This window comes from Mytilus californianus, unplaced genomic scaffold (assembly GCF_021869535.1).
Source record: "Mytilus californianus isolate M0D057914Y unplaced genomic scaffold, xbMytCali1.0.p SCAF_2, whole genome shotgun sequence".
Lineage (NCBI taxonomy): Eukaryota > Metazoa > Mollusca > Bivalvia > Mytilida > Mytilidae > Mytilus > Mytilus californianus.
Window position 1 is genome coordinate 47,886,132 of NW_026262668.1, and position 22,118 is coordinate 47,908,249.

General features: G+C 31.2%; 1 protein-coding gene across 2 annotated transcripts in view; it reads right to left on the minus strand.

Moving 5' to 3' along the window:
• The window catches only part of LOC127729902 (choline transporter-like protein 2), a 54,868-nt gene that overhangs the window by 5,492 nt on the left and 27,258 nt on the right, over window positions 1–22,118 (minus strand). For both annotated transcript variants that reach the window (XM_052237835.1, XM_052237834.1), the window contains 15 exons: window positions 21,568–21,715; window positions 20,949–21,032; window positions 20,142–20,254; window positions 18,124–18,255; window positions 16,964–17,063; window positions 16,407–16,499; window positions 14,955–15,057; window positions 12,891–12,940; window positions 11,138–11,314; window positions 10,132–10,260; window positions 6,033–6,102; window positions 4,183–4,256; window positions 2,050–2,120; window positions 832–920; window positions 423–507 (listed from right to left, as the gene is read on the minus strand). In XM_052237835.1, coding sequence (XP_052093795.1) covers window positions 423–507; window positions 832–920; window positions 2,050–2,120; window positions 4,183–4,256; window positions 6,033–6,102; window positions 10,132–10,260; window positions 11,138–11,314; window positions 12,891–12,940; window positions 14,955–15,057; window positions 16,407–16,499; window positions 16,964–17,063; window positions 18,124–18,255; window positions 20,142–20,254; window positions 20,949–21,032; window positions 21,568–21,715 — 1,518 coding nt within the window. The remainder of the gene's footprint in view (window positions 1–422; window positions 508–831; window positions 921–2,049; window positions 2,121–4,182; window positions 4,257–6,032; window positions 6,103–10,131; window positions 10,261–11,137; window positions 11,315–12,890; window positions 12,941–14,954; window positions 15,058–16,406; window positions 16,500–16,963; window positions 17,064–18,123; window positions 18,256–20,141; window positions 20,255–20,948; window positions 21,033–21,567; window positions 21,716–22,118) is intronic.

Genomic DNA, 22,118 nt, shown 5'->3' on the forward strand with positions numbered 1-22,118 from the left:
CTTTCAAGAATAAAATGTTGAAATATTGTGCAACAGTTGCATCAGAGCAATAAAATTGACGGACACGTTTTTTGAAACTCACGCTTTTACAAAGTATATATGGTACTCATTTAAAAAAAAACAAATAGGCTGTCTATGACTTATTCATGTTGCAGATCTGTACAATTACTGACAATAACAAACAAACAAACACAAGTACATAGCAACATACCCTCATTTGCAAAGAAATCAAAGTCAATAATATGATGTGTACTCCCCCTTCCCCCCCAAAAAAAGATGAAAAAAAATTAGAAAAAAAGATAGAAAAGATGCACAATGGCATTCTGTAAACAAATTAAAAAGTCATTCATAGACCTGTCATAATAAAATTTGTCTTTTAACTTCAATAAATCTATAATGTTTTCCTTATTATTCATACTCACAGAAACACAAGAATAGTGTGTCTACAGCCATGTTATACACACTGAAGAAAGTGCAGGCTATAATAAACATCCCAATCACTACAATCTGAAAATACAGGGGAGATAATTACAAATGAAAGGGGTGATAATTATATTACCAATTAAAGTTGATTGGAATAAGCTAGCTTGTACCTCATAATGGTTGTCATTCACTTGTTTCAATTACATTGCAATTTGATTACTGTTGAAATAATGACAATATAAAATAAAAATTCAAATTATACAAGATGGCTGATACAAAACCTACTTTCTGTGAATATATTCACAGTTTTTCAATATTTTTCAAGTATCCATTTTAAACAGAAAGGAATATCATACACAAAAATCAAAGATAAAAAACTATACGGTAAGTAATTCTGATATAACTTACCACCACTGGAGCAAGGAAGTAATTCAAATTGGGATTGTACTTCTGGAAAAAGTCTATCCCACCAGAAAACCAGAAATAGGCTCCCACACCTGAAAAAATATGTTTTATATCATAATTTTTACTCTAAATTAAATAAGGGAAATATCAAATAACATGTAGACATTTAATACTGTTTTCTTTTGGAATTGGAATATTTAATTTCTGAAGTGATTTTAAAGCAGTATGCAAGGTTATCAGTAGAACTTTTTCTCAAACAACTGTATTCCGATTGATGTCGAGGTGACATATGGACCTGTTAGACCAGGAAATTGACTGAAATTTGAACCCAAAGACCAATATTATTTCAATTTTAATCTTAGTTAAGCGTTGTCTGATCTGTAATTTTTAACGATCGTGTCCTATTCTAAATTGTGTGTGGATTTCTCCTTTTTGATTTAAATAAATTCCATCAGATTTTGGTAGTTAAGGATGTTCGCTACTCTGTTTCAAAATAACAAGCTTTTTAAAAGTCTGTTATAATTTGATAGTATATAAATAACGGAACTAAAAAAGCAGAAAAAAAAGAAGGGTCCATGTGCTTGTTTTCGAGATATAAGCCATTGAAAATTTGGCGGGAAATACTTCTCTCTAGATTTTTCATACATTTAACCTTGACACCTTCTTTCTTTCAAAAACGATGAAAAAATAACAAAGATTTTATAAGATTTTCAAAGATGACATTTTAAACTATATGTAATAAATTACGGAAAGAAAAGTAGGGGTTAGTGGGCAAATTTTTTAATGGCTCTACATGGATAAAACCAGAGGATTCCGAATATCTAGCAAAAATTCAAAAACAAGAGGAGCGAACATCCTTAACTTGATTTGTATCTTCTTTCAAAATTGTTGAATGAGATTTGAACATCGGTAAACTTTGCCACCTAAAATCAGACCTATCTTTCAAAAAGTCTAAAATCAAACCTATCATTCAAAAAGCCTAAAATCAAACCTATCGTTCAAAAAGCCTAAAATCAAACCTATCGTTCAAAAAGCCTAAAAATCAAACCTATCGTTCAAAAAGTCTAAAATCAAACCTATCTTTCAAAAAGTCTAAAATCAAACCTATCGTTCAAAAAGCCTAAAATCAAACCTACCGTTCAAAAAGCCTAAAATCAAACCTATCGTTCAAAAAGCCTAAAATCAAACCTATCATTCAAAAAGATACGTAATTTTACTCACCAACAGCTGCTGTTACCATCAGTTTGCTGATAAACAATACATAATCACAAATCTTGTCTAAAACAACAGCTCTGTAATATAAAAAAGGTTAACTATTATTACCAAAAATATTGCACAACTCAGCAACCTTAACACAAACAACTAATACTCATCAAAGAGACATTCTTCAAAATATGGATAACAAATTATCATTTTATGGTTATTGCAGTCTGAAAAATAAACTTGGTATCGTCTTAAAAGTAAGGTCAACAGTCATAGTTGCCAAGTGACATGATATTCGCGTGTAATACACGCTTTTTCAACGGTTTACATGCGAGGATTTTGTCACATGGCGTGTACACGCTTTCCACCACTTTACACGCAATTACACGCTTTTTCGTTGTTTTGATTTTTTGGTCATAAGTGATATCGCAATTCTCTGGTTTTTTCATTATTAGACGATAAATACCGAAAATTCCGAAGTAATTGTTTAGACGCCATTGTTTTTTTTTCTATCATGGTGGACGAACAGCTATGGCTCTTAAAAGTAAGTAGTTTGTGATTAGTTTTTACAATTTTTTGACAATCTTTCTTTCAATTTCACTTAGGGGAAATGTCCACAGAAAGAGGTCGCTTTCAGGGCCTGTACCGTCGTCTAGAGAGCCGATTGCTAAGCAAAAACGATGTGTACGTACCAAGTCCAAGATTCAGGATTTATAAATAAAACAGTTTGAGTTTAAATGATCGAGGGACCAGTAACACATTGTTCACCCTATGTTACAATCATAACAATATATGTGAGAGGGGAATTACAATGTAGCTATTTGATTAAACATTTAACATGTTTTATCAATAAATGGTAATCAAATTATAAAATATTTTTTCTTTTTCAGTTTCAAATCTAGCCAACAGATTTCCACAGGCCATAGGGGATGGAAATATCACGGAACTGTTGGATCAGTTCTCATAGTACCAGCTGTCTTCTGATTAACTACCCAGTTTGACCAGGCAATAGCAACATATATAGTTTGTTGGGAGCAATGGCAGAGATTAAAGATGACGTTTTAGATGGCAAAAAACGTTATGACACTCTTTCAAAGCTTGATAAAGCTATTTTAGTTCAGCCAAATATCAATTCTGACAGAGAGGGAGCATTTTCAATTATAAAGAAATTCACACTGAATTCTGATCAGAACTTGACAATGATATATTGTGTGCCTTGTTATCAAGTAAATGTAACCAAACTGGCAGTGCCAGTTGTTTTGAATATGTGCCTAGTGTTGTTGCTTTAAAAGCAGCAAAACAGACCACTGTTGAATACAATAAAAGTTTACAGTTGAACATTGTTTCTTATATTTAATAACAAATTTATATAATGTGAAATTATGAACATTGTTCACATTAAAAAGTTTGCATCTACGTCACACGTTTTCACACGCTTTTTGACATGTCATGTCATGTCATGACATGATTTCTCATTGTCAGAGGTTGGCAAGTATGTCAACAGTTGAGGTCATTTCTAAAGCAGACTTGTGCACTATATGAATAATAAGACCAAGAGAAACTTTATAACCTCAAAGCATCTGAACACTAATAAAGCAAGATAAATTAAGAACCATTAAACAAAAAATAAAGCAGGACTATATAAAATCGTGACATTTGTTGTCTGAGGCTGTATTTGCATGGTGGTTGATGCATGAACAGTGGAGGATGCGTACCCAGTCAACACACCCATTTGGTGTTCATGTTTTTTCTATATATAGAATTACTATACACTGTCTCGAAATGTAGAGCTTATTTGTAACTCTAACAACTATTCAAAATGAAATTTTTTGTGTCCAAACCATCAATTTTGTGAATTTCAAGCGAACTATTTAAAAAATCTGTTAGCTTATATTCTTTATTGACATCATAAATAAAACTCTACGCTTTGTCAACGTCATAAACAAGGGGATATACAGTCAGTGACTGTATATTACATATGAATATACCATCAATGCAATATGACTGCGCAAATATCACAGTATATAGGCTATTATGCAGACTTTGGCAAAACCATCCATATAATAATATCTTTCCTCAATCCACAAAACTTGATTCTAGGAAAATAAATTAATCCACAGTATAAGCAAAACTACAAAAACATAATTTTACCTGACAACATTCCTAAGAAGTAAGAAAAATGCTTCTTTAGCAGCAGAACAAAAGTTTCTTCCATACACTGCAGTCTGAAAAGAGAGAAAAAGATTCATTTGTATCAATTTGTTGCCTGGTTATTGACACAATGGCACAGAATCATATTTTAAGAGATATAACTAAATAAACTGTTAACACAGAGATATGTCTCGCCTATTTGTTATTTTGATAATGCAAATGTTGAAATTAAAATAGCAATACTTTACATGTAAGTTATGCAAATATTCAAAGTCAATGAACCATGACTGAAGGTACAGGGCTAAACAATCTCCATGGAAATGAGATGTGCCAATGCTAATACAGCTGCATACCAAATACCATTGACTTATTATAAGTCGTTCCCTTTCAACAAACATAAACACAAACATTACTTGTAAACTATGTAAAAGTTTCAAAGACAATGAACCATGATGAGGGGGTGGGGCTATATAATCCATGGATATGAAACTTGCAAATGCCAATACATTTGCACACCGAATATCATTGACTTAACATTAGTGGTTCATCTTAAACTGACCTAATCACAAACTAATACATGTAAACTAAGTAAAAGTTTCAAAGTCAATAGACCATGACTGAGGGGTAAGGACCAAATATTCTTCATGGAAATGAGATGTGATAATGCTTATACAACTGCATACCAATTATCATTGACCTACCACTAACAGTTCCCCTTAAACTGACTTAATCACAAACTAATACATGAAAACTAAGCAAAAGTTTCAAAGTCAAAAGACCATGAATGAGGGGCGGGGCCAAATAATCTCCATGGAAATGAGATATGCCAATGCTTATACAACTGCATACCAAATATCATTGACCTACCACTAGTGGTTCCCCATAAACTGACCTAATCACAAACTAATACATGAAAACTAAGCAAAGTTTCAAAGTCAATAGACCTTGACTGAGGGGTCGGGGCCAAATAATCTTCATGGTAATGAGATGTGCCGATGCTAATACAACTGCATACCAAATATCATTGACCTACCACTAGTGGTTCCCCATAAACTGACCTTATCACAAACTAATACATGTAAACTAAGCAAAGTTTCAAAGTCAATAGACCTTGACTGAGGGGGTGGGGCCAAACAATCTCCATGGTAATGAGATGTGCCAATGCTAATACAACTGCAGACCAAATATCACTGACCTACTACTAGTGGTTCACCGTAAACAAGACCTAATCACAAACTAATACATTGTTGACGCTGCGTCGCCGACGACGCTGGAAACAGCATACCTATGTCTCGCTTTTTGACTCCGTCAAGGCGAGACAAAAACTATCCTGAATGAAATTTCTGTTAAAATCTTTTGTTCAAAAAATCAATTTTATTATCTTTTTTTTATATATATATATATATATATACACGTCAAAGGAAGATAATTGTAATTTTTCTCCCTAAAATTCATTAATTAAAGATTTTTCATGTTCCTTGCCTATGATGAAATTCTATATTTTGAAAGATAGCTTTTCCCATTTCCCATTTATTTATTACTGTGGATTCATTATTATTCGGGGGATATCAATTTTCATGGTTTTCGAGGGTGCAGGTGAACCACCAAAGTTTAAATGTTCAATGAATTACAAATTTTCCACAGGTTTGCAGACTTTTGCAAAACCTAAAAATCAAATACCCATGAAAATGCAAGTATATCTCAATACACGAAAATTGGTACCCGCGAAAATTAATTAATCCACAGTATACTGTTGTCTCAATCTGTCACCACATCAGATCATAATTCAATATACTTATAGAGCTAGTGGAGGGATAAATATAAACTATAAATAAACTATAAATATTTACCATTATATAAGCATTTCTGTTCATAAACTTCACAAACTTTTCTAAACACCAGAAGCAGCATTTTAAACACCTAAAAAAGACATTTTATACACATATTTATATATTTGGTTAAGAAAGACGAACTCCACACACAGATCAAGCCTGTAAACAGAAATTATTCATGAAAAATGTTATTTTGATTTCCTGTTTTGAGCAGGATTACAACAAAAGGATATTTGAAAGCTTTGTAGTTATACAATATGTATTCTAAAAACAATTTTGTCCTTTCTTATGTATTGTTATGTTACAAAACAAACAAGACTAACAATGTAAACTGTATATTATAAATAAGTTTATAGAAATTCCACATGACTTATGTAAATATCAAAAAGCACATAACTGGACATGCACTTATCAACTTCAAAGTTTAAATTCCTAATTTCAAATAAATAATTAATAAAAGAATATGTGTTCATAGGACACCATGCTCCCTTGCACTATAACATTTCCATGTTCAGTGAACTGTGAAATTTGGGTCAAAACAGACACACACACAGACTGGAAAACATTTATAATGCTCTATACTATCATAGGCAGAGGCATAAAATATCAGTTATGATTTCATCCTCCTGACAGCTTAATGTTTAAAACAGGTTCATTACAATAACCGTATTGATACTAAGAAAGTTTTCAAGTGCGAATTGTTGTGATTTCTTTGCCATTCCAAAGGATGTTCTAACAGACCATTTTCATAATACCGACTTTAGACTCCAAAATTTATATTTTTTCGACAGGTTACCCCATCTGTGGTAGGACATCCTGGTACTCAGACCGGTAAGAGCAACGTAAAGAAGTTTTCAATCGGTACAATTTTGGGGGAAGTTAACTGTTTTATGTCTTCTATACACGACAAAATCATCAGAAAACAGTTAACTTTCTGACCAAATTGCACTGATTGTATATTTGATTTTACTTCTTTTGGTCACTCTTACTTGACTGAGTACCAGGATGTCCAACGGCAGAGTAGGTAACCTGTCAAAAAAGTCGGTAATATGAAAATTGTCTATTAGATACTTGTGTTCTGACTTAGTATTGAATATATATATATTTCTCTAATTCTAATCCAATTTATCCTTTTCCTGACATGTTGATTATTTTTATCTTATCAACGTGTGGTTCATTTGATCTCAGTTCCTCATTGATCAAAATTCGATTATGACGTCAAATTTTCTGGCTTTTTTCTGAATTTGCTATTGTGACGTCATGAAAAAAGGCGACCATGCCTGATGACATCATATAGAAAGAACACATCTTTTTGCAGATCATTCGAAAAGAAAGATTAAGATTGTCTGTATGTCGTCTAAAAATCATTAGAGAAACAGATTCCACCACCAAATCTAGTGCAATAATATATTTATCCACTCTTGACAGTTAAATTTTAAATATTTAAAAAGCTCGGTGAGCCTCACGTTTTAAATTTGAAAATTTTACTGACTCGAGTGGATAAATATTGTATCACACTTGATGCAGTGGTAGAATCTATATATACAAATCTAAATTGAAAACAACGTTCAAACCTATGATTGCGTATATATATATATGTTACAGTGAATTTGTATAATCAGGGATTATGTAGAATCCCTGGTTTTTCAGGGATTAAAAAAAATATGTAGAATCACTAAACTCATTAGTGATTATATATAATCCCTGAAAATGACCAGTGATTTTACATAATCACTGAACATTTTACTAAATATTTTTACAAATTCCCTAATATGATTTCAGGGATTATCAATAATGAAAAAAAAAAAAAATAAGGGAAAGGTTTTACCAGTGATATTTTATTTAACTGTACGTTGAACCACAATATTTCACAAACAAATAAGTATGGCAGAGGAAAATACAAAATGCAAGCTATGGACAAGGAACAAAAAATGGTATTTTTACTTTGATGACAAAAGAACCAAGTAAAAAAGACTAAAATCCTGCTTAATTCTATCTGCTAACAAAGTATATATTTAAATTGTTTTAAGGCTGCTATTATCCTATATATTTCATACATATTACACTCTTTACAGCATTATGCAGTACTATAGGAGGGGTCGGGGTTGGTGGGCATGGATCTAAAAATAGATAGTCTTCAATATTTGACGAAACAATAATATATTTTGTGAAAAGTCAAAACTAGATATACAAAAACAGAAGTACCATTTATATGATTTGCGTCTCATAAGTATACTTGTTTTTATAACAAATCAGTGGTTGATTCGAGTTGAATTGAGGGCTTTGTCCATAGAGGGGATAAATGAACATGAAATTCAATTCTGAGAGAAATAACGCAACAGAATTCTGCTAGCATCAGCAATCAGTTCACGGCTGCTGATTCCCTTTTTTTGGGTACCTTCAGATGATTGTATTACAAACTTTATTTCTCTTAGACATGCCGTAAAATCTGATTCGATATGAGAAAGACAAGGGTTTTTTTTAATGTGGATAGTGTAGTAAAACAGATGCGAATCAGGTAGATGTGCCTGTAGAAAAACAGGGCAAATGTGCAAAAGTTTCTGCCATCCAAATTTATTTAATGAATGTTTTAATATATTGTGCTTAACATTTTTGTATTTTGTGTAAAATATATTGAGGTTATCATTTTAATATATAGTGCTTAATATTTTAATTTTGTGTGACATTTTAAAATATTATGCCTAACATTTTTATTATACTTTAAGGTTATCATTTTTGTTGAGCCTGCGACTTTTGTCGCAGAAAGCTCGACATAGGGATAGTGATGCGGCGGCGGCATTAGCTTACTTCTTAAAAGCTTTATATTTTAGAAGGTAGAAAACCTGGATGCTTCATACTTTGTATATAGATGCCTTATGTAATGAAGTTTCCGTCTGTCACATGTCCATTGTCCTTGAACTCATTTTCATGGTTCAGTGAGTACTTGAAAAAAAGTTAAATATTTTTTGTAATGTTAATTTCTCTCTTATTATGAGTAATAGGATAACTATATTTCGTATGTGCGTACATTGTACCTTGCAGAGTCCTCATGCCCGTCAGACAGTTTTCACCTGACCTCGGCCTCATTTCATGGATCAGTGAACAAGGTTAAGTTTTGGTGGTCAAGTCCATATCTTAGTTACTATAAGCAATAGGACTAGTATATTTGATGTATGGAAGGATTGTAAGGTGTACATTTGCAACTGGCAGGTGTCATCTGACCTTGACCTCATTTTTATGATTCAGTGGTTATAGTTCAGTTTTTTGTTATGGTCTGTTTTTCTTATACTGTATGCAATAGGTCTACAAATTTGGTGTATGGAAATATTTTAGGATGTTTATAATGAAGTTTTATTATGATTTGATATTATAAATTATTTAGTTTAACTTACATTCATTTTCTTCATACACAAAACTGTTTCTTCATTTCAGTTATTATGCATACTCCCTGATGTCTTTTCTAGTGATTATACATAATCCCTGAAAATTTCAGTGATTATATATAATCCCTAAACTAACCAGTTATTTTACATAATCCCTGAAAATTTCAGGGATTATGTAGAATCCCTGATTATACAAATTCACTGTAACATATATATATAGTGTTAACAGTGATGGTGACCCGATGGATGAAATCTGTCGAAGAGTTTTCACTTGTTCAGATGTACTTATAATATAATTATTTCTGTGACTGTATCCTACATTAATTTGTAAGATCCTCTACGATAGATAATTTAGCTGATCTGTAATATCCAATCTTCATGCCTTATATATCATGCACTGTGTTACGACGCTAGATAAAAACTGACCAGGAAAGGTAACACCCGGCCACCAAACGCTTGATTTTTATCGAGCCTAGGTTGTTGAGTGGTCTAGCACGCCGGGAATAGTGCAAGGCGATTTGGTGCCACGATATCTCAGTAGCATGAGTTCGAATCCCGGCCAGGGAAGAAAAAAAATTTGCAGATCTAACATTGTTTGGCTGTTATTTAGACGAATTATGTATATATATATCTTCAGTTTGATAGCAGTTCTTAATTAAGTTAATTAAGTTACTTTATATAATTTGCAAAGAAATATATAACTTAAATAACATGAAATATATATAACCCCTTACTTGAGGAAGAACTTCGCTACTGGATTTTCTTTTCCTTTTATTTTATGATCAAGATATTCCAATACAATCCTGATCATCTGTATAATTGCTATGATAAGAGATCCAAATGCTAGTGTTCCCAAATGATATCTGAAAAAGAAGACATATAATTTTTTTGTGAAACATTACATTTTATTTATTACATGATTTTTATTTTTTCAATTTTTTATCAAATACAACACATATATAATCAATGTGAACTTTATTAAAAGCTTTTACATTTCTTTTTGCTGACGATAGATCTACCTTAGTAGACTTAAATACTTGTATTATTTCCTGCTTAAAGAAACATTTTCTAAAAGCTACCATTTTTGTCTGTTACACACATGATAATAAAAACAAGGGGCTTTCATTTTTTGAAACCCAGATGAAAAAAAAAAACAATAGTATGTCCATAGGACATGCTCCACTTGCAATATCACATTTCCAAGTTCAATAAACCACGAAAATCTGGGTCAAAACCCTATTTTGGCAATTGTTGTAAAAAGTATACATCGTAATGAACATGAGTACTAAATTTCAATTTTTGTGGTAAACCAAAACTTTAACCTGATACAGAAAGGATGGATGCACACAGGCACAGACGAGAAAACAATATGCCCCATACTATCTCATAGGGTATAAAAGTGAAAAATAAAAATTTTTGGAATTTGAAGTTTAGGAACAATGGAATTTTGTGAGAAAAAAAATGAAAGGATGGCAGCATAATATACAATTTTATCAGAAATTAAAAAAAACAACATTTGCACAGAAACGTGAGAATGAATTAAGATTCATGTTACAGTTTAACAGGATATAGCAAAGTCTTTGCTTTTTATGAGAAACCCATAAAATATTTACATATTAAACAAGAAATTTTCATTGAAATTCAATTACAAGTTTAGGAAAAGTTATAGACAAAAATTTCAGTTGATGAATTAACACTATGATATTTTGTAAGATACTCTATGCAAGGGAAGTAACTCACCTCAAACTTCTGTAAAAAGCAGCAGTAAGTGGGAATGCTGGAATGTCCTTGGGCTTTTCAAATGCCCAGTAGTATGAAGCAAATGATCCAGCAAGAGTCATCTGACCCAGAGCAACAATAAAGTTCATTACCCACAGAAACATGAACAACATAAACACTAACACAGGTATGATGTATCTGGAAATAAAACATGTATTTACAATAAATTTATGTGCGGTATGCGTATGAATTTCCTGATCTATTTTAGTCTCTTGTTTTACAAGAGTATAAACTAGTTATGCAAATTAGTAAAGTATTTAATAGATTGAAAACGGGTTTTAAGTTTATCGAAGGCTGGGCAGTGACCACTCGACTTGAATACAATTTTTTTTTTATATTGTTAAATGTTTATAAGACATGTGCAGTGAATGTGTTTTTTTAGTATACTGATTTGTTATGTTTATTTTATAGATTTGACACGGTGAAGTGTTTAAGCAGCGGTGTTTAAGGACATTATTGTTTGATGAAAAGACATTTATAGAGAATTGATTATGTTAACTATGTTGAATAAACGGAAATGGTTACCTATAGAGAATTGATTATGTTAATCATGTTGAATAAATGGAAATGGTCACTGTGCCTGTTAGTATCAGAAACAGTCTTGTCTTATTTGAGGAAATTTGATTTATTAAATTATAGTTTATACACGACACAATGTATCTTCTATCTAAGAGTTAAGAAGCCTCCGTCAATCTATTTTTAGATTCTATTATTGTTTACTCCTAGAGGGGGTATGTGTTTTGATGACCTCGTTATCAGATTTACGAACTTACCTACACGTGTATCATATGTTTTTTAATCAGCTATTTGTACAAGAAAATTACACGAAGTTAAAAACATAAATATGTTATTTTCGTTTGAACATCGTGAACTTAGAACATAATGTACTATTGTGTATTCATTAATATTTTTGTCATACTTATTTTCATGGATAAATCAAACAAAAAATTCAAATCTTCAACAAAATACAATTTTAGTTACTTTAATGGTAGCAAATGATTATACCACTGAATTGTTTACCGAAATATTAAATTTTGCCGAAACATTGAATACTGATTTAAAACAAACACTCTTTAATCAGAGTAATACAATATAATTTAGGTACAGCGATCTTTTTATATTTTAAGATTAAACTCATATCTTGAGTTTATCTGCAATAGCATTTGATGTCACACATCAAAAGGAATTTTGCTTTGCAAGTATATCTGAACTGCAAACTTCTATAACTTAAAATTGCACAGTGTATATTTTAAATGGGATATAGTAAATAGTGATCACTATTTTACTTTCAATAAAATTTGTAACTTGCATACAAAAATTTTATAACGGCAATAAATATGTTGATTTTTTAATAATCAATTCACCAATGATTATGTACAACAGAAAAGTTTAATTGTAACTGCTTCTTCTAACAAAACTGAACAAATTTTCAGAATAGAATTATAAATACAACAAAAATTTAGTATGTGTTAACCAATTTTCTTGCAAGTGGTCAATGATTCAATTTTTAGATTTCTTTCAAAAAATTATCAGATATTAACATTCAAATTGCTCATGATGAAATCTACTTTAATGTCCAATGAAGTTTTACCAGAACAATCTTGATTTCAATACCTAACAATGTTTCAATAACTCTAGGTTTGAATTCAAATAGAATTGATTTGTTGCAAGAAAAATTGGTTAACACTTCAATGGTTTCTAGTGTAATACTCACTCTTCACCTCCATATTTCACAAAGTCACAAAGTTGTCCAGCTGTTGAAGACTATGAAAAAGAATATAACACTTAACAGAACTAGTTATATAAAACTTATTTACACAATACCTTTGCAAGTATTGTAGGAAAAAATTAAATATTTATTTGAAAAAAGATCCTTGTCCGATATTCAGGCAATTTTTTTTCAAAACAAGTGATTGTTTACATATTCAAATTATTGGGTGTTGAAAAATATTTAAAATGTTGCTTAATTCATATTATGCTAACAAATGTTGATAAATCAGTAATTTTGATGTTTTCTCTTTTTTTCATGTTGTCATGGTTTATTTCAACAAAACTAAAAATAAACATGCACACGAAAGTTTAAAATCACTGCTTCAAATTGTGAATACACAATGATAATGAGCATATATTATTTTTGCCAGGTCTAAAAGCCACTGTGATACATAAATACAAATGTACTAATGTTTCAGACCTATTTTTGAGTATGAAACATTTCTGAAATAAGCTTCATCAGTTATGCTCGAGTTTAGAAGCAAACGATATTGAGTGTTTCAGAGCTTAAAAATCAAAATACTGGAAGCCAAAACAGTACAGTCAAAAAAATTATTACCAACCAAAAATACCCAACTCTAAGGTATTTCAAAGAGGGAAAGTCCATCAAAACTGACCTATAGTTGTTAATTTCTGTGTCATTTGGTCTCTTGTGGAGAGTTGTCTCATTGGCAATCATACCACATCTTCTTTTTTATAAAATCAAACTTTAAGACTATATCGACTTTATCAAAACCATCTAAGGTAAACTCTGCCTTAAGGAGGTTCATCCTTATTTTTTAAGTAAAATTACGAAATTTTATGAACTGAAATTTACATGATTTAAATTAGGCCAGTACCAGAATACCAGTTACTGATATAACCCATTGCAACCAACTGGAAAAAAAAAAAGTTTCCACATGATGGTAAATTAAGGGCTGTATAAAATCTCATTTTTTTAAGGACTATAAATACTGGTAATGTAAAATTATCAGATCCGTAAGCCTCGAGCTCCATACAAAATAATTAATAATAAAATACCTACCATTACTGAAGGAGAGGTGTTATAAATGATATTTAAAGCTTATAAATATATAGTGCCATTTTAATTAATAAGTGATTAATGCAATTTCAGTGCAGTGGAAAAATTTGCAGAAATGTTACCGTCTGCAGCAAAGACATCAGGAGAGAGAAAATAAGAAAGGAAGAGTATGTTAATTTTTCATAAATCTTTCATCAATGAAATAGAATAAACTGCTATGGTTTGTGAGAGTATTGGTAAAATAAAATTAACCATTGAAGAATAACTAGAAGTATAGAACAGATTTGCTGCATGACAAGAAGAAGAATTCCCTGTAAATATTCATAAATTTATTTGTTTAATGTAATAGACTTTTTTTCATATTACCGACTTTTGATTCCGAAGTATATATCTTTTCGACAGGTTACCTTCTCTGTGGTTGGACATCCTGGTATTCAGTCAAGTAGGAGCAACTTCATCAGAAAAACAGTAAACTTTTCCCTCAAATTGCACCGATTATATGTTTGATTTAATACTTCTTTTGGTTGCTCTTACTTGACCGAGTACTTAAGGATGTCCTACCACAGATTAGGTTACCTGTCGAAAAATTATATAAACAAAAGTCAGTAATATGAAAATAGTCTATTGCTTAACTACTTAATAAGGTATTTTTCATTCCAACTAACTTTGTCGAGTATTGTTGGTTATTCCTATCATACTATTTTATGTTTTATGTATTGTACACTGAATTTATAAACATTTAAAAAATCTACCTCTAAAAAATTCTCTTTATTTCAGTTAACCAGTACTTTAGAATCATTTTGAGATTTTTAGTTGTTAATGTCAACTCCCAGTTGCCAAATTTTAACCCCTTTCAATACAGAATTAAATTACAAGCTTTTTATATAAAAGTACATGTACATGTAGTAAGATAACAACAGAACTGTATGTTTTAACATTAGAAAGAAGAGAATCTAATAAAAAACAAAAACATAAGTAATTACTTACATCAGGAGTACATGGTGTTCTGGATAGATAGTAGTCCACTCCATTGGACGTTGTATTGGTCGAATTAGAGTAAAATTCAGAATTTCCCATAGAAGCAATGTATCTTTGTTATGTTAAGGTAATCAAAATTTTTCATTCATTTCCTCTTCCTTTCACAAAAAAAACTGTTTAAATTTCAATTGTACAAAAATATATATACATAGTTCTTTTATTTCATATATTATTGCGAACCCAATGAAAGTTTTCCACAGTGCCATCTCTATCTTGACCGGGTATTTAAACTTTTGCAAGTTCACCTGTCCTATTGAATAAATACAATAGCTATTGTTCTCTGTGTAGTTTATTCTCTGGGACCTTTAAATTTCTTCAGAAATCAACTTTTTATGATTGAATCAATGTTTATATTAAACTGAATGAAAATATATTATAAATATTGAATAACTACATCATCACACGCAGTTAATGAGTATAAAAAAAGTATTTTTGTCTATATATAAGATCATTTTTTTACTCAGGTAATTTAATCAATGAATGATAGATTTCTCTTAGAAGAAATTTAAAGGTCCCAGAGAATAAACTACAAGAGAACAATAGCTAGCTATTGTATTTATTCAATAGGACAGGTGAACTTACAAAAGTTTAAATCACTTGTCAAGATAGAGATGGCACTGTGGAAAACTTTCATTGGGTTCGCAATAATTCCATTTTCATTTCAATAATAAGAAAGAGAAAAAGTTTATTATTACTCATTAGAAGCATTTAATTTCTTGAGGTATTATAATTGCTTTTTTTGCTTGAAATGGGATTTTGTAAATAATTTCGTGGATATCTGTTCTACTCATTTGTTGCAAAAACAAATGATAAAGTTGAAAATTTTTAATTTCTACTATGTAGGTAAATCATGTAGGTAATGAACAGCTGTGTCATGAGTGAATGATAAACTCTTCCACAAATCCAAAGATAAATTGTGTTCAAGAAACCCAACATGGTTTAAAAATGGTATTCCATAAAACATAAGAATATTGAGTGATGTGCCCAGAAGGATGCATTAAAGAACAGAGGGTATACCAAAGTACTTTCTCTTGGATGGGTGTATTAAAAAAACGATAACTGATATATTTGTTTGAAAATTATTCCAAAAGACATGTTGTTTTCCTAAATAATTCAAAAGTGTTTCTTCCATACTATAGCTTAAAAGCTATTTCTTTGGCAATTTGTTCTCTTAAATTAATCAGTAATTCACATGATACTGAGGGTTTCAATTTTTGTGGATTCAGGAAAGATTCTGTTTTTGTGGTAACTTGATTTTGAGCTTTAAATCTTAAAAAATTTCAATATATTGAATATCTTAATTCATGATTAACTGGTACCCATGAAATCCATGAAAATTAGAACTCCCGAATTATAATTAATTCACAGTACTCTTTCATCAAATTTTCTAAAAAAGGATACGCAACACTGAATCCCATGTATATGAGCAAACAAATCTGTAACAGGAACGGTATTATAGGCCAAAACAGCGTAAAAATCATGTTTCCAATAGCTCTACAATAGAAATATATTAAAGTCTGGTAACAAAGGCTAAAATAAATTATATATATATGTTTCAAATTGATATTATAATACAACTGCAGACAGACAGACTTAGGACAACCAAAAAGTTACATGATATAACAACTTTCTTGCAAGTGGTCAAATCTGTTTAAATTTTGTTTAGCATCCATGGAGAAAGGGACTATTCTTATACCTCATGTTTAGTGTTTTTCAGGTCACTGTAAATTCGTTTGTTTTGACCAGATATTTTGAACAGCTGATGTCTTCTTATTTGGTAATGAAGTTGGTATGTTTTTTTGGATAAATTTGTCACACAGGGACTGAATAACTTGAATATGTAGTATATATACACCAGTCAGAAGGGGATTTTCGTTTTGATTTTTAGAAATTACTTTATCTGGTTAGAAATGCATTAAGTGGTATGCCTCCTTATATTATTATCTAATGCAAATTACCTGCTTCCCTCTTTTATCAATTCAATAGCCAGGCAAATTCTACTGCACAATATCAACAAAAGGAAGACAAATATAGCCAGGAATGTTGATGTGGTACAAGCTGAAAAACAAACCAAAAAATAACGATTTCCTTAAGGTTTATGAAGGATTTTGTGATGAAAAGTGCTACTTTTATTTTCTTCACCAACGCATACAAAATGACCAGCTACTTTTTCAACCAAATAAAAACTTACATGGCAAGTAGAAATACTTGACAGTCATAACCATATTTCAGTATAAGCAACGATTAATGAAATATTGTTAAATTGTTGTGAAAAGTGTCCAAGAATTTTCTGTGTTTAATGTTAAAAATTAAACTACTTTGGTAATTTGCAATTCTTCACTCTGCATCGTTTTCAAGAGTTATGTTCTTTAGCCTGGCACCACTTTAAGTTAAATGTACATTTAAGATACCAAATTCAATGTGTTTGACATTTATCTAACAAAATCTCCATCGGAGAAACCAAAATAATGTTTTGACACTTGATAACTGATTTGTACACATTTCAAATTCTACCCCGATCCTCAGGTTTTGTCGTGTTAATACTCATCTTCAAAAATTTGGAGTTGGAAATTTCATTTGGCAATGTCATAGTAAACAGACCAGAAAGTTAAACAGAGTATTGTCAGATTCTAATTCTTATTTGCTGTTACAAAATTTTGGAAATTATTTAAAATGAAGGAATGTATCTTCCTCATGCAAAGCTCTGGTTCCTTGCCCGGCTTTGGCTATACTTTTTTGTCCTTTTTGGTTTATAGCTCTTCATCTTTTTAATTAGCTTTGGATTTTCAAATATTTTGGCCTCGAGCATCACTGAAGAGACATTGATTGTCGAAATGCGCATCTGGTGCTGAAAAATTGGTACCATTATGTTACTACAATCAAGGCATGTTGGAGGCCGTACCTTGACCTATAATGGTTTACTTATATAAATTGTTACTTGGATGGAGAATTGTCTCATTGGCACTCATACCACATCTTCCTATATCTATGTTCACAGGATCTATATTCAATCAGATAGTTAAAATTACTTCAAAGAAAATTAACTATTTTTTCACAAGTATTGCAGCATTAAATAACTGCATGTAATTTGTAATCAGCATCCTGTTAATAAACTTACCAAAAGCCAGCCAAGTTTCTTTCAGTTGCAGATAATAGGAAAAATTCAGAGCAAAAGCTTCATCAAATCCCCATTTGCTCACAACATTCGTATCCTTTATTTCATAATATTTTATAAAACACCAACAGGCACCTGTAACAAACAAAAAATCAATCTAACAAATAGTTTTGAAATAACTGAGAGAAAAAAATCATATGATAAAAAAAATGGTATTTTTAAGGTAACCACTGAACCATAAATATGAGGTCAAGGACAACTGACATAAGTCAGACAGACACTTTAGACCATGAGGCTACAGTATGCAAGATAACTAGATTATCCATCTCTTATGCTTTCTGAAATATAATGCTTTGTACAGATAGTTAACACAGTCCAAAGCATCTCTGTCTTGTAATCTAAGTCTTTTGTTCCAGGCAAGACAAAAACCATTTGTCAAAGATACAGACAACACTACCGCCAAACCCCCCTCCCCCCAAGGATGCAGGTGTTTCCATACTAAGCATATAACTGGTTAATGAAAATATATGAAAACAGGAAGTAGTGTCTGACAGATCAGACAAGTGATCACACTTTTCAACTCATCACTGTCAAGCTGCTGACCAAATATAATGTCATCCTGTTCAGAAGTACTGGAGAAATGTGTTGCAAAATGTTTTAAGTTCATTCAACATATTAAAAGGATAGGTATTGGCAAACAGGAAGGTGGTGACTCTGACAGATCCAAAAAGTGCTCATACATTACAACACATCACTGTTAAGCTACTGGACAAATATAAAGTCCTTCTGTTAAGTATTACTTAAACTTTGAAGGACATTTATGTTGGACAAACAAATAAATAGACAGACTGTTGTTCAGTGGTTGTCGTTTGTTGGTGTAGTTTGTTTCTTGCTTCTCGTTTTTTATATTGATTAGACTGTTGGTTTTCCTGTTTGAATTGTTTTACACTAGTCATTTTGGGGCCCTTTATAGCTTGCTGTTCGGTGTGTGCCAAGGCTCCGTGTTGTAGGCCGTGCTTTGACCTATGATTGTTTACTTTTTACACATTGTGACTTGGATGGAGAGTTGTCTTATTGGCACTCATACCACATATTCTTATTTATCTGGACAAATAGAATGCAATTGAGGCCCCACGCTTTTTAAATGCTGTTTTTCGTAAGGCTCAAGGCAGAAAAAACAGGTATGAGGATAATCACTATCTTATACTTGTTGTGGGCCACACCATGAAGTTTTGAAATCATAGATAACCAAACGATTAGTCTCATGTACTGTGGATTTCATTATTATTTGTTGGATACCATTTTCGTGGGTTTCATGGGTACAGGCGAACCACCAATTTAAATGTTCAACAATGACAAATTTTCGATAGTCTTGTATGCAGACATTGGGAAAACCAAGAAATAAACTATCCATAAAAATGCTAGTTTTCCTAAATCCATGAAAATTGGTACCCACGAAAATAAATGAATCCACGGTGAATTTTGTTTCTGTCTGCCTTAGGGAGCTACCATCTGATTTTTAGGGGGGGGGGCTAGGATGAAATTTGAAAAAAAAGCCGGACATGATTTTTGAGTTAAAAAAAAGGCAGGATGAGCAACTTGGCCAAAAAAAAAAGGCAGGATGACAATTTATGTAAAAAAAGTCAGGATAAACTAATAAAAAAAAAGGCAGGACCGAATAGAGTGAAAATAAAAAGGCAGGACAGAGGTTACAACTAAAAAAAAATGCAGGACAAAATTTTTCATCCTAGCCCCCCCCCCCATAAAAATCAAATTGTAGCTCCCTTATGGTTAACAGCATAGATTTTTCAAACCTTTATATAAATTATACAAATGTAGATTATGTAAAACACTAGTAGTAAGTGATAACCATAACATGTAGTGGTATTCAAAGCCTTGGATAAAAAAAAATCATCATTTCCTGATAGAATAATTACTTACAAGACATGACTATAACTCCAATGACTTATTGCTTAATATATTCGCAACTCTAAAACAGTTTGTAAATTACAATTACTTACCAAATCCCAAAAGTCCAATAACCATGAAGATACTGATCCAAACCATAGCTCCTGATACCCATCTCATTATTACAATCCACAGGAAGGCAAACACTGTTCCCATTCCAAGGAAACTGGAATATTGATAATTAACATATTGCTAGTTGTTTATTAAATGTTCAGCATTATAATAATTAGAATGACAAACTTAATATATGTGCAAATGACCCTACCATACATTTGATAGGCTGAAAACCCCCTTTTAGAATTGTTTTCGGCCACTGATGCATCTTACAGTACGCCATGTTTAAAAATATTATTGAAAATTAATCATTATTTGATTATAAACAAATGTAACATAATGGCCTATTTCTGAATTCTATTACTGTAAATTCAGAAATCTTTGCATGCATTTATTATTGCAATTGTTGTACAATGCCAATGGACAAAAAAATTGGAGTTTTATTATTACTTTTTCAGGAAAAGCAGCATTATAAATAATGCTATCAAAAATTAAAATGTGAGATTTTATTTTTTCAAACATGTCCCGTTGCAATTTTCCTAAATAAAAACATTGCGATTTTTTTTTAATTTACGGTATTTATTAACAAATTGATTGACAGATGTTATAACAAACCATATGAAATCTACATGAAAACAACATTTTCAATCATTTCTAGTTAAAAAAAACCAAATCATCCAAATTTAATGAATTAAGATAAGTACAGCAACACTCTCTGCTCAATAATCTCATATAAATGAACATTCGATGATTATTTTAAATGTGTATTTTAAGTGACTTCAAAAATCACATAATTACATAATTACATCAGAATCAGGTAACCGGATGCTACTATGTCTTTCATTACCATTTCAATTTGCTGCACTGCAGAGTAAAAATGTGCCAAGTATCTGCAATAGAAAATCACTAATAATAAAATGTGCTTTCCATTCCTTCCAACTAATTGACAAAACTATCAAGTATTCTAAAATGACATTTTCATTTAAACTTAAAGACAGTATAGATCTTTAATAATCTGTATTAAATTTATTTATATTTTTTCTAGACTAAGTGTGATATTGTACAGTCATTTTTTTTTTTACTATATTTAACAATAATTATGAGGAAACATGATAATTGATAAATGTGTGAGTCTTATGATCAAAACAAAATATTTTTTTTCTTTGCATTAAATTGTGAATTTGGCCTATTCATACATTAACTACTGGAGCTATGCATGCAATAGAGTGCTTCTGTATAAAATTATTTCAAAAATACTCTTGGGATTATAAGATTATATATTAAGCAGTGTTAAAATTTATGCTTCAATAGATTTCATGTTAAGGTACATCTAAATCTGTCTAAACCAACCACAAGACAGGTATAGTTTCATTACAAAAGATATCAGGGAAAAAATCAAGAATTGTAAAGATCTTAAATACTTACCCGCTTGCGCTACTAATTAATGTACCGGTAAGACTAGTCCCACTGCTTGTTTTAAGAGTACGATTAGTTCCACCACTATCTGTATAATACAAATCTGCTGCATAATCTGTAATTGTGTTAAATATAGATGGCACACACCTGTTCACCACTGAAAAAAATTTAAAGCTGCATAAGTACATTCGGTCATCCAGTATTAATGCTCAAGTAAGTCACCACCTTTAGCAGCCATATTTTTTTTACATGGACAACAAGGTATAAAGCATACTTCTTTGGTACCTTACAAGAGGGTGGTAAAGGGTTATTTTCGTGCAACGTGTTTTGCCATTTTTATTTCACGTACAGCCGTGAAAAAGGTTCGTTATTCACTGTGTTTCGTGAAATCAGTAAAAAGATCAACGTGCAAGAAATTTTTGATCATTCGTTCATCGTGAATTGGCAATTTTATTTCGCGTTCTTCCGTGCAGATACCCCCCTTTAATGCCCCTCTTACAATAACCCTCCTACCATAGTTGGATTCTTCAATTTGTCAATAAGTTCTGCAGATGTCAAAT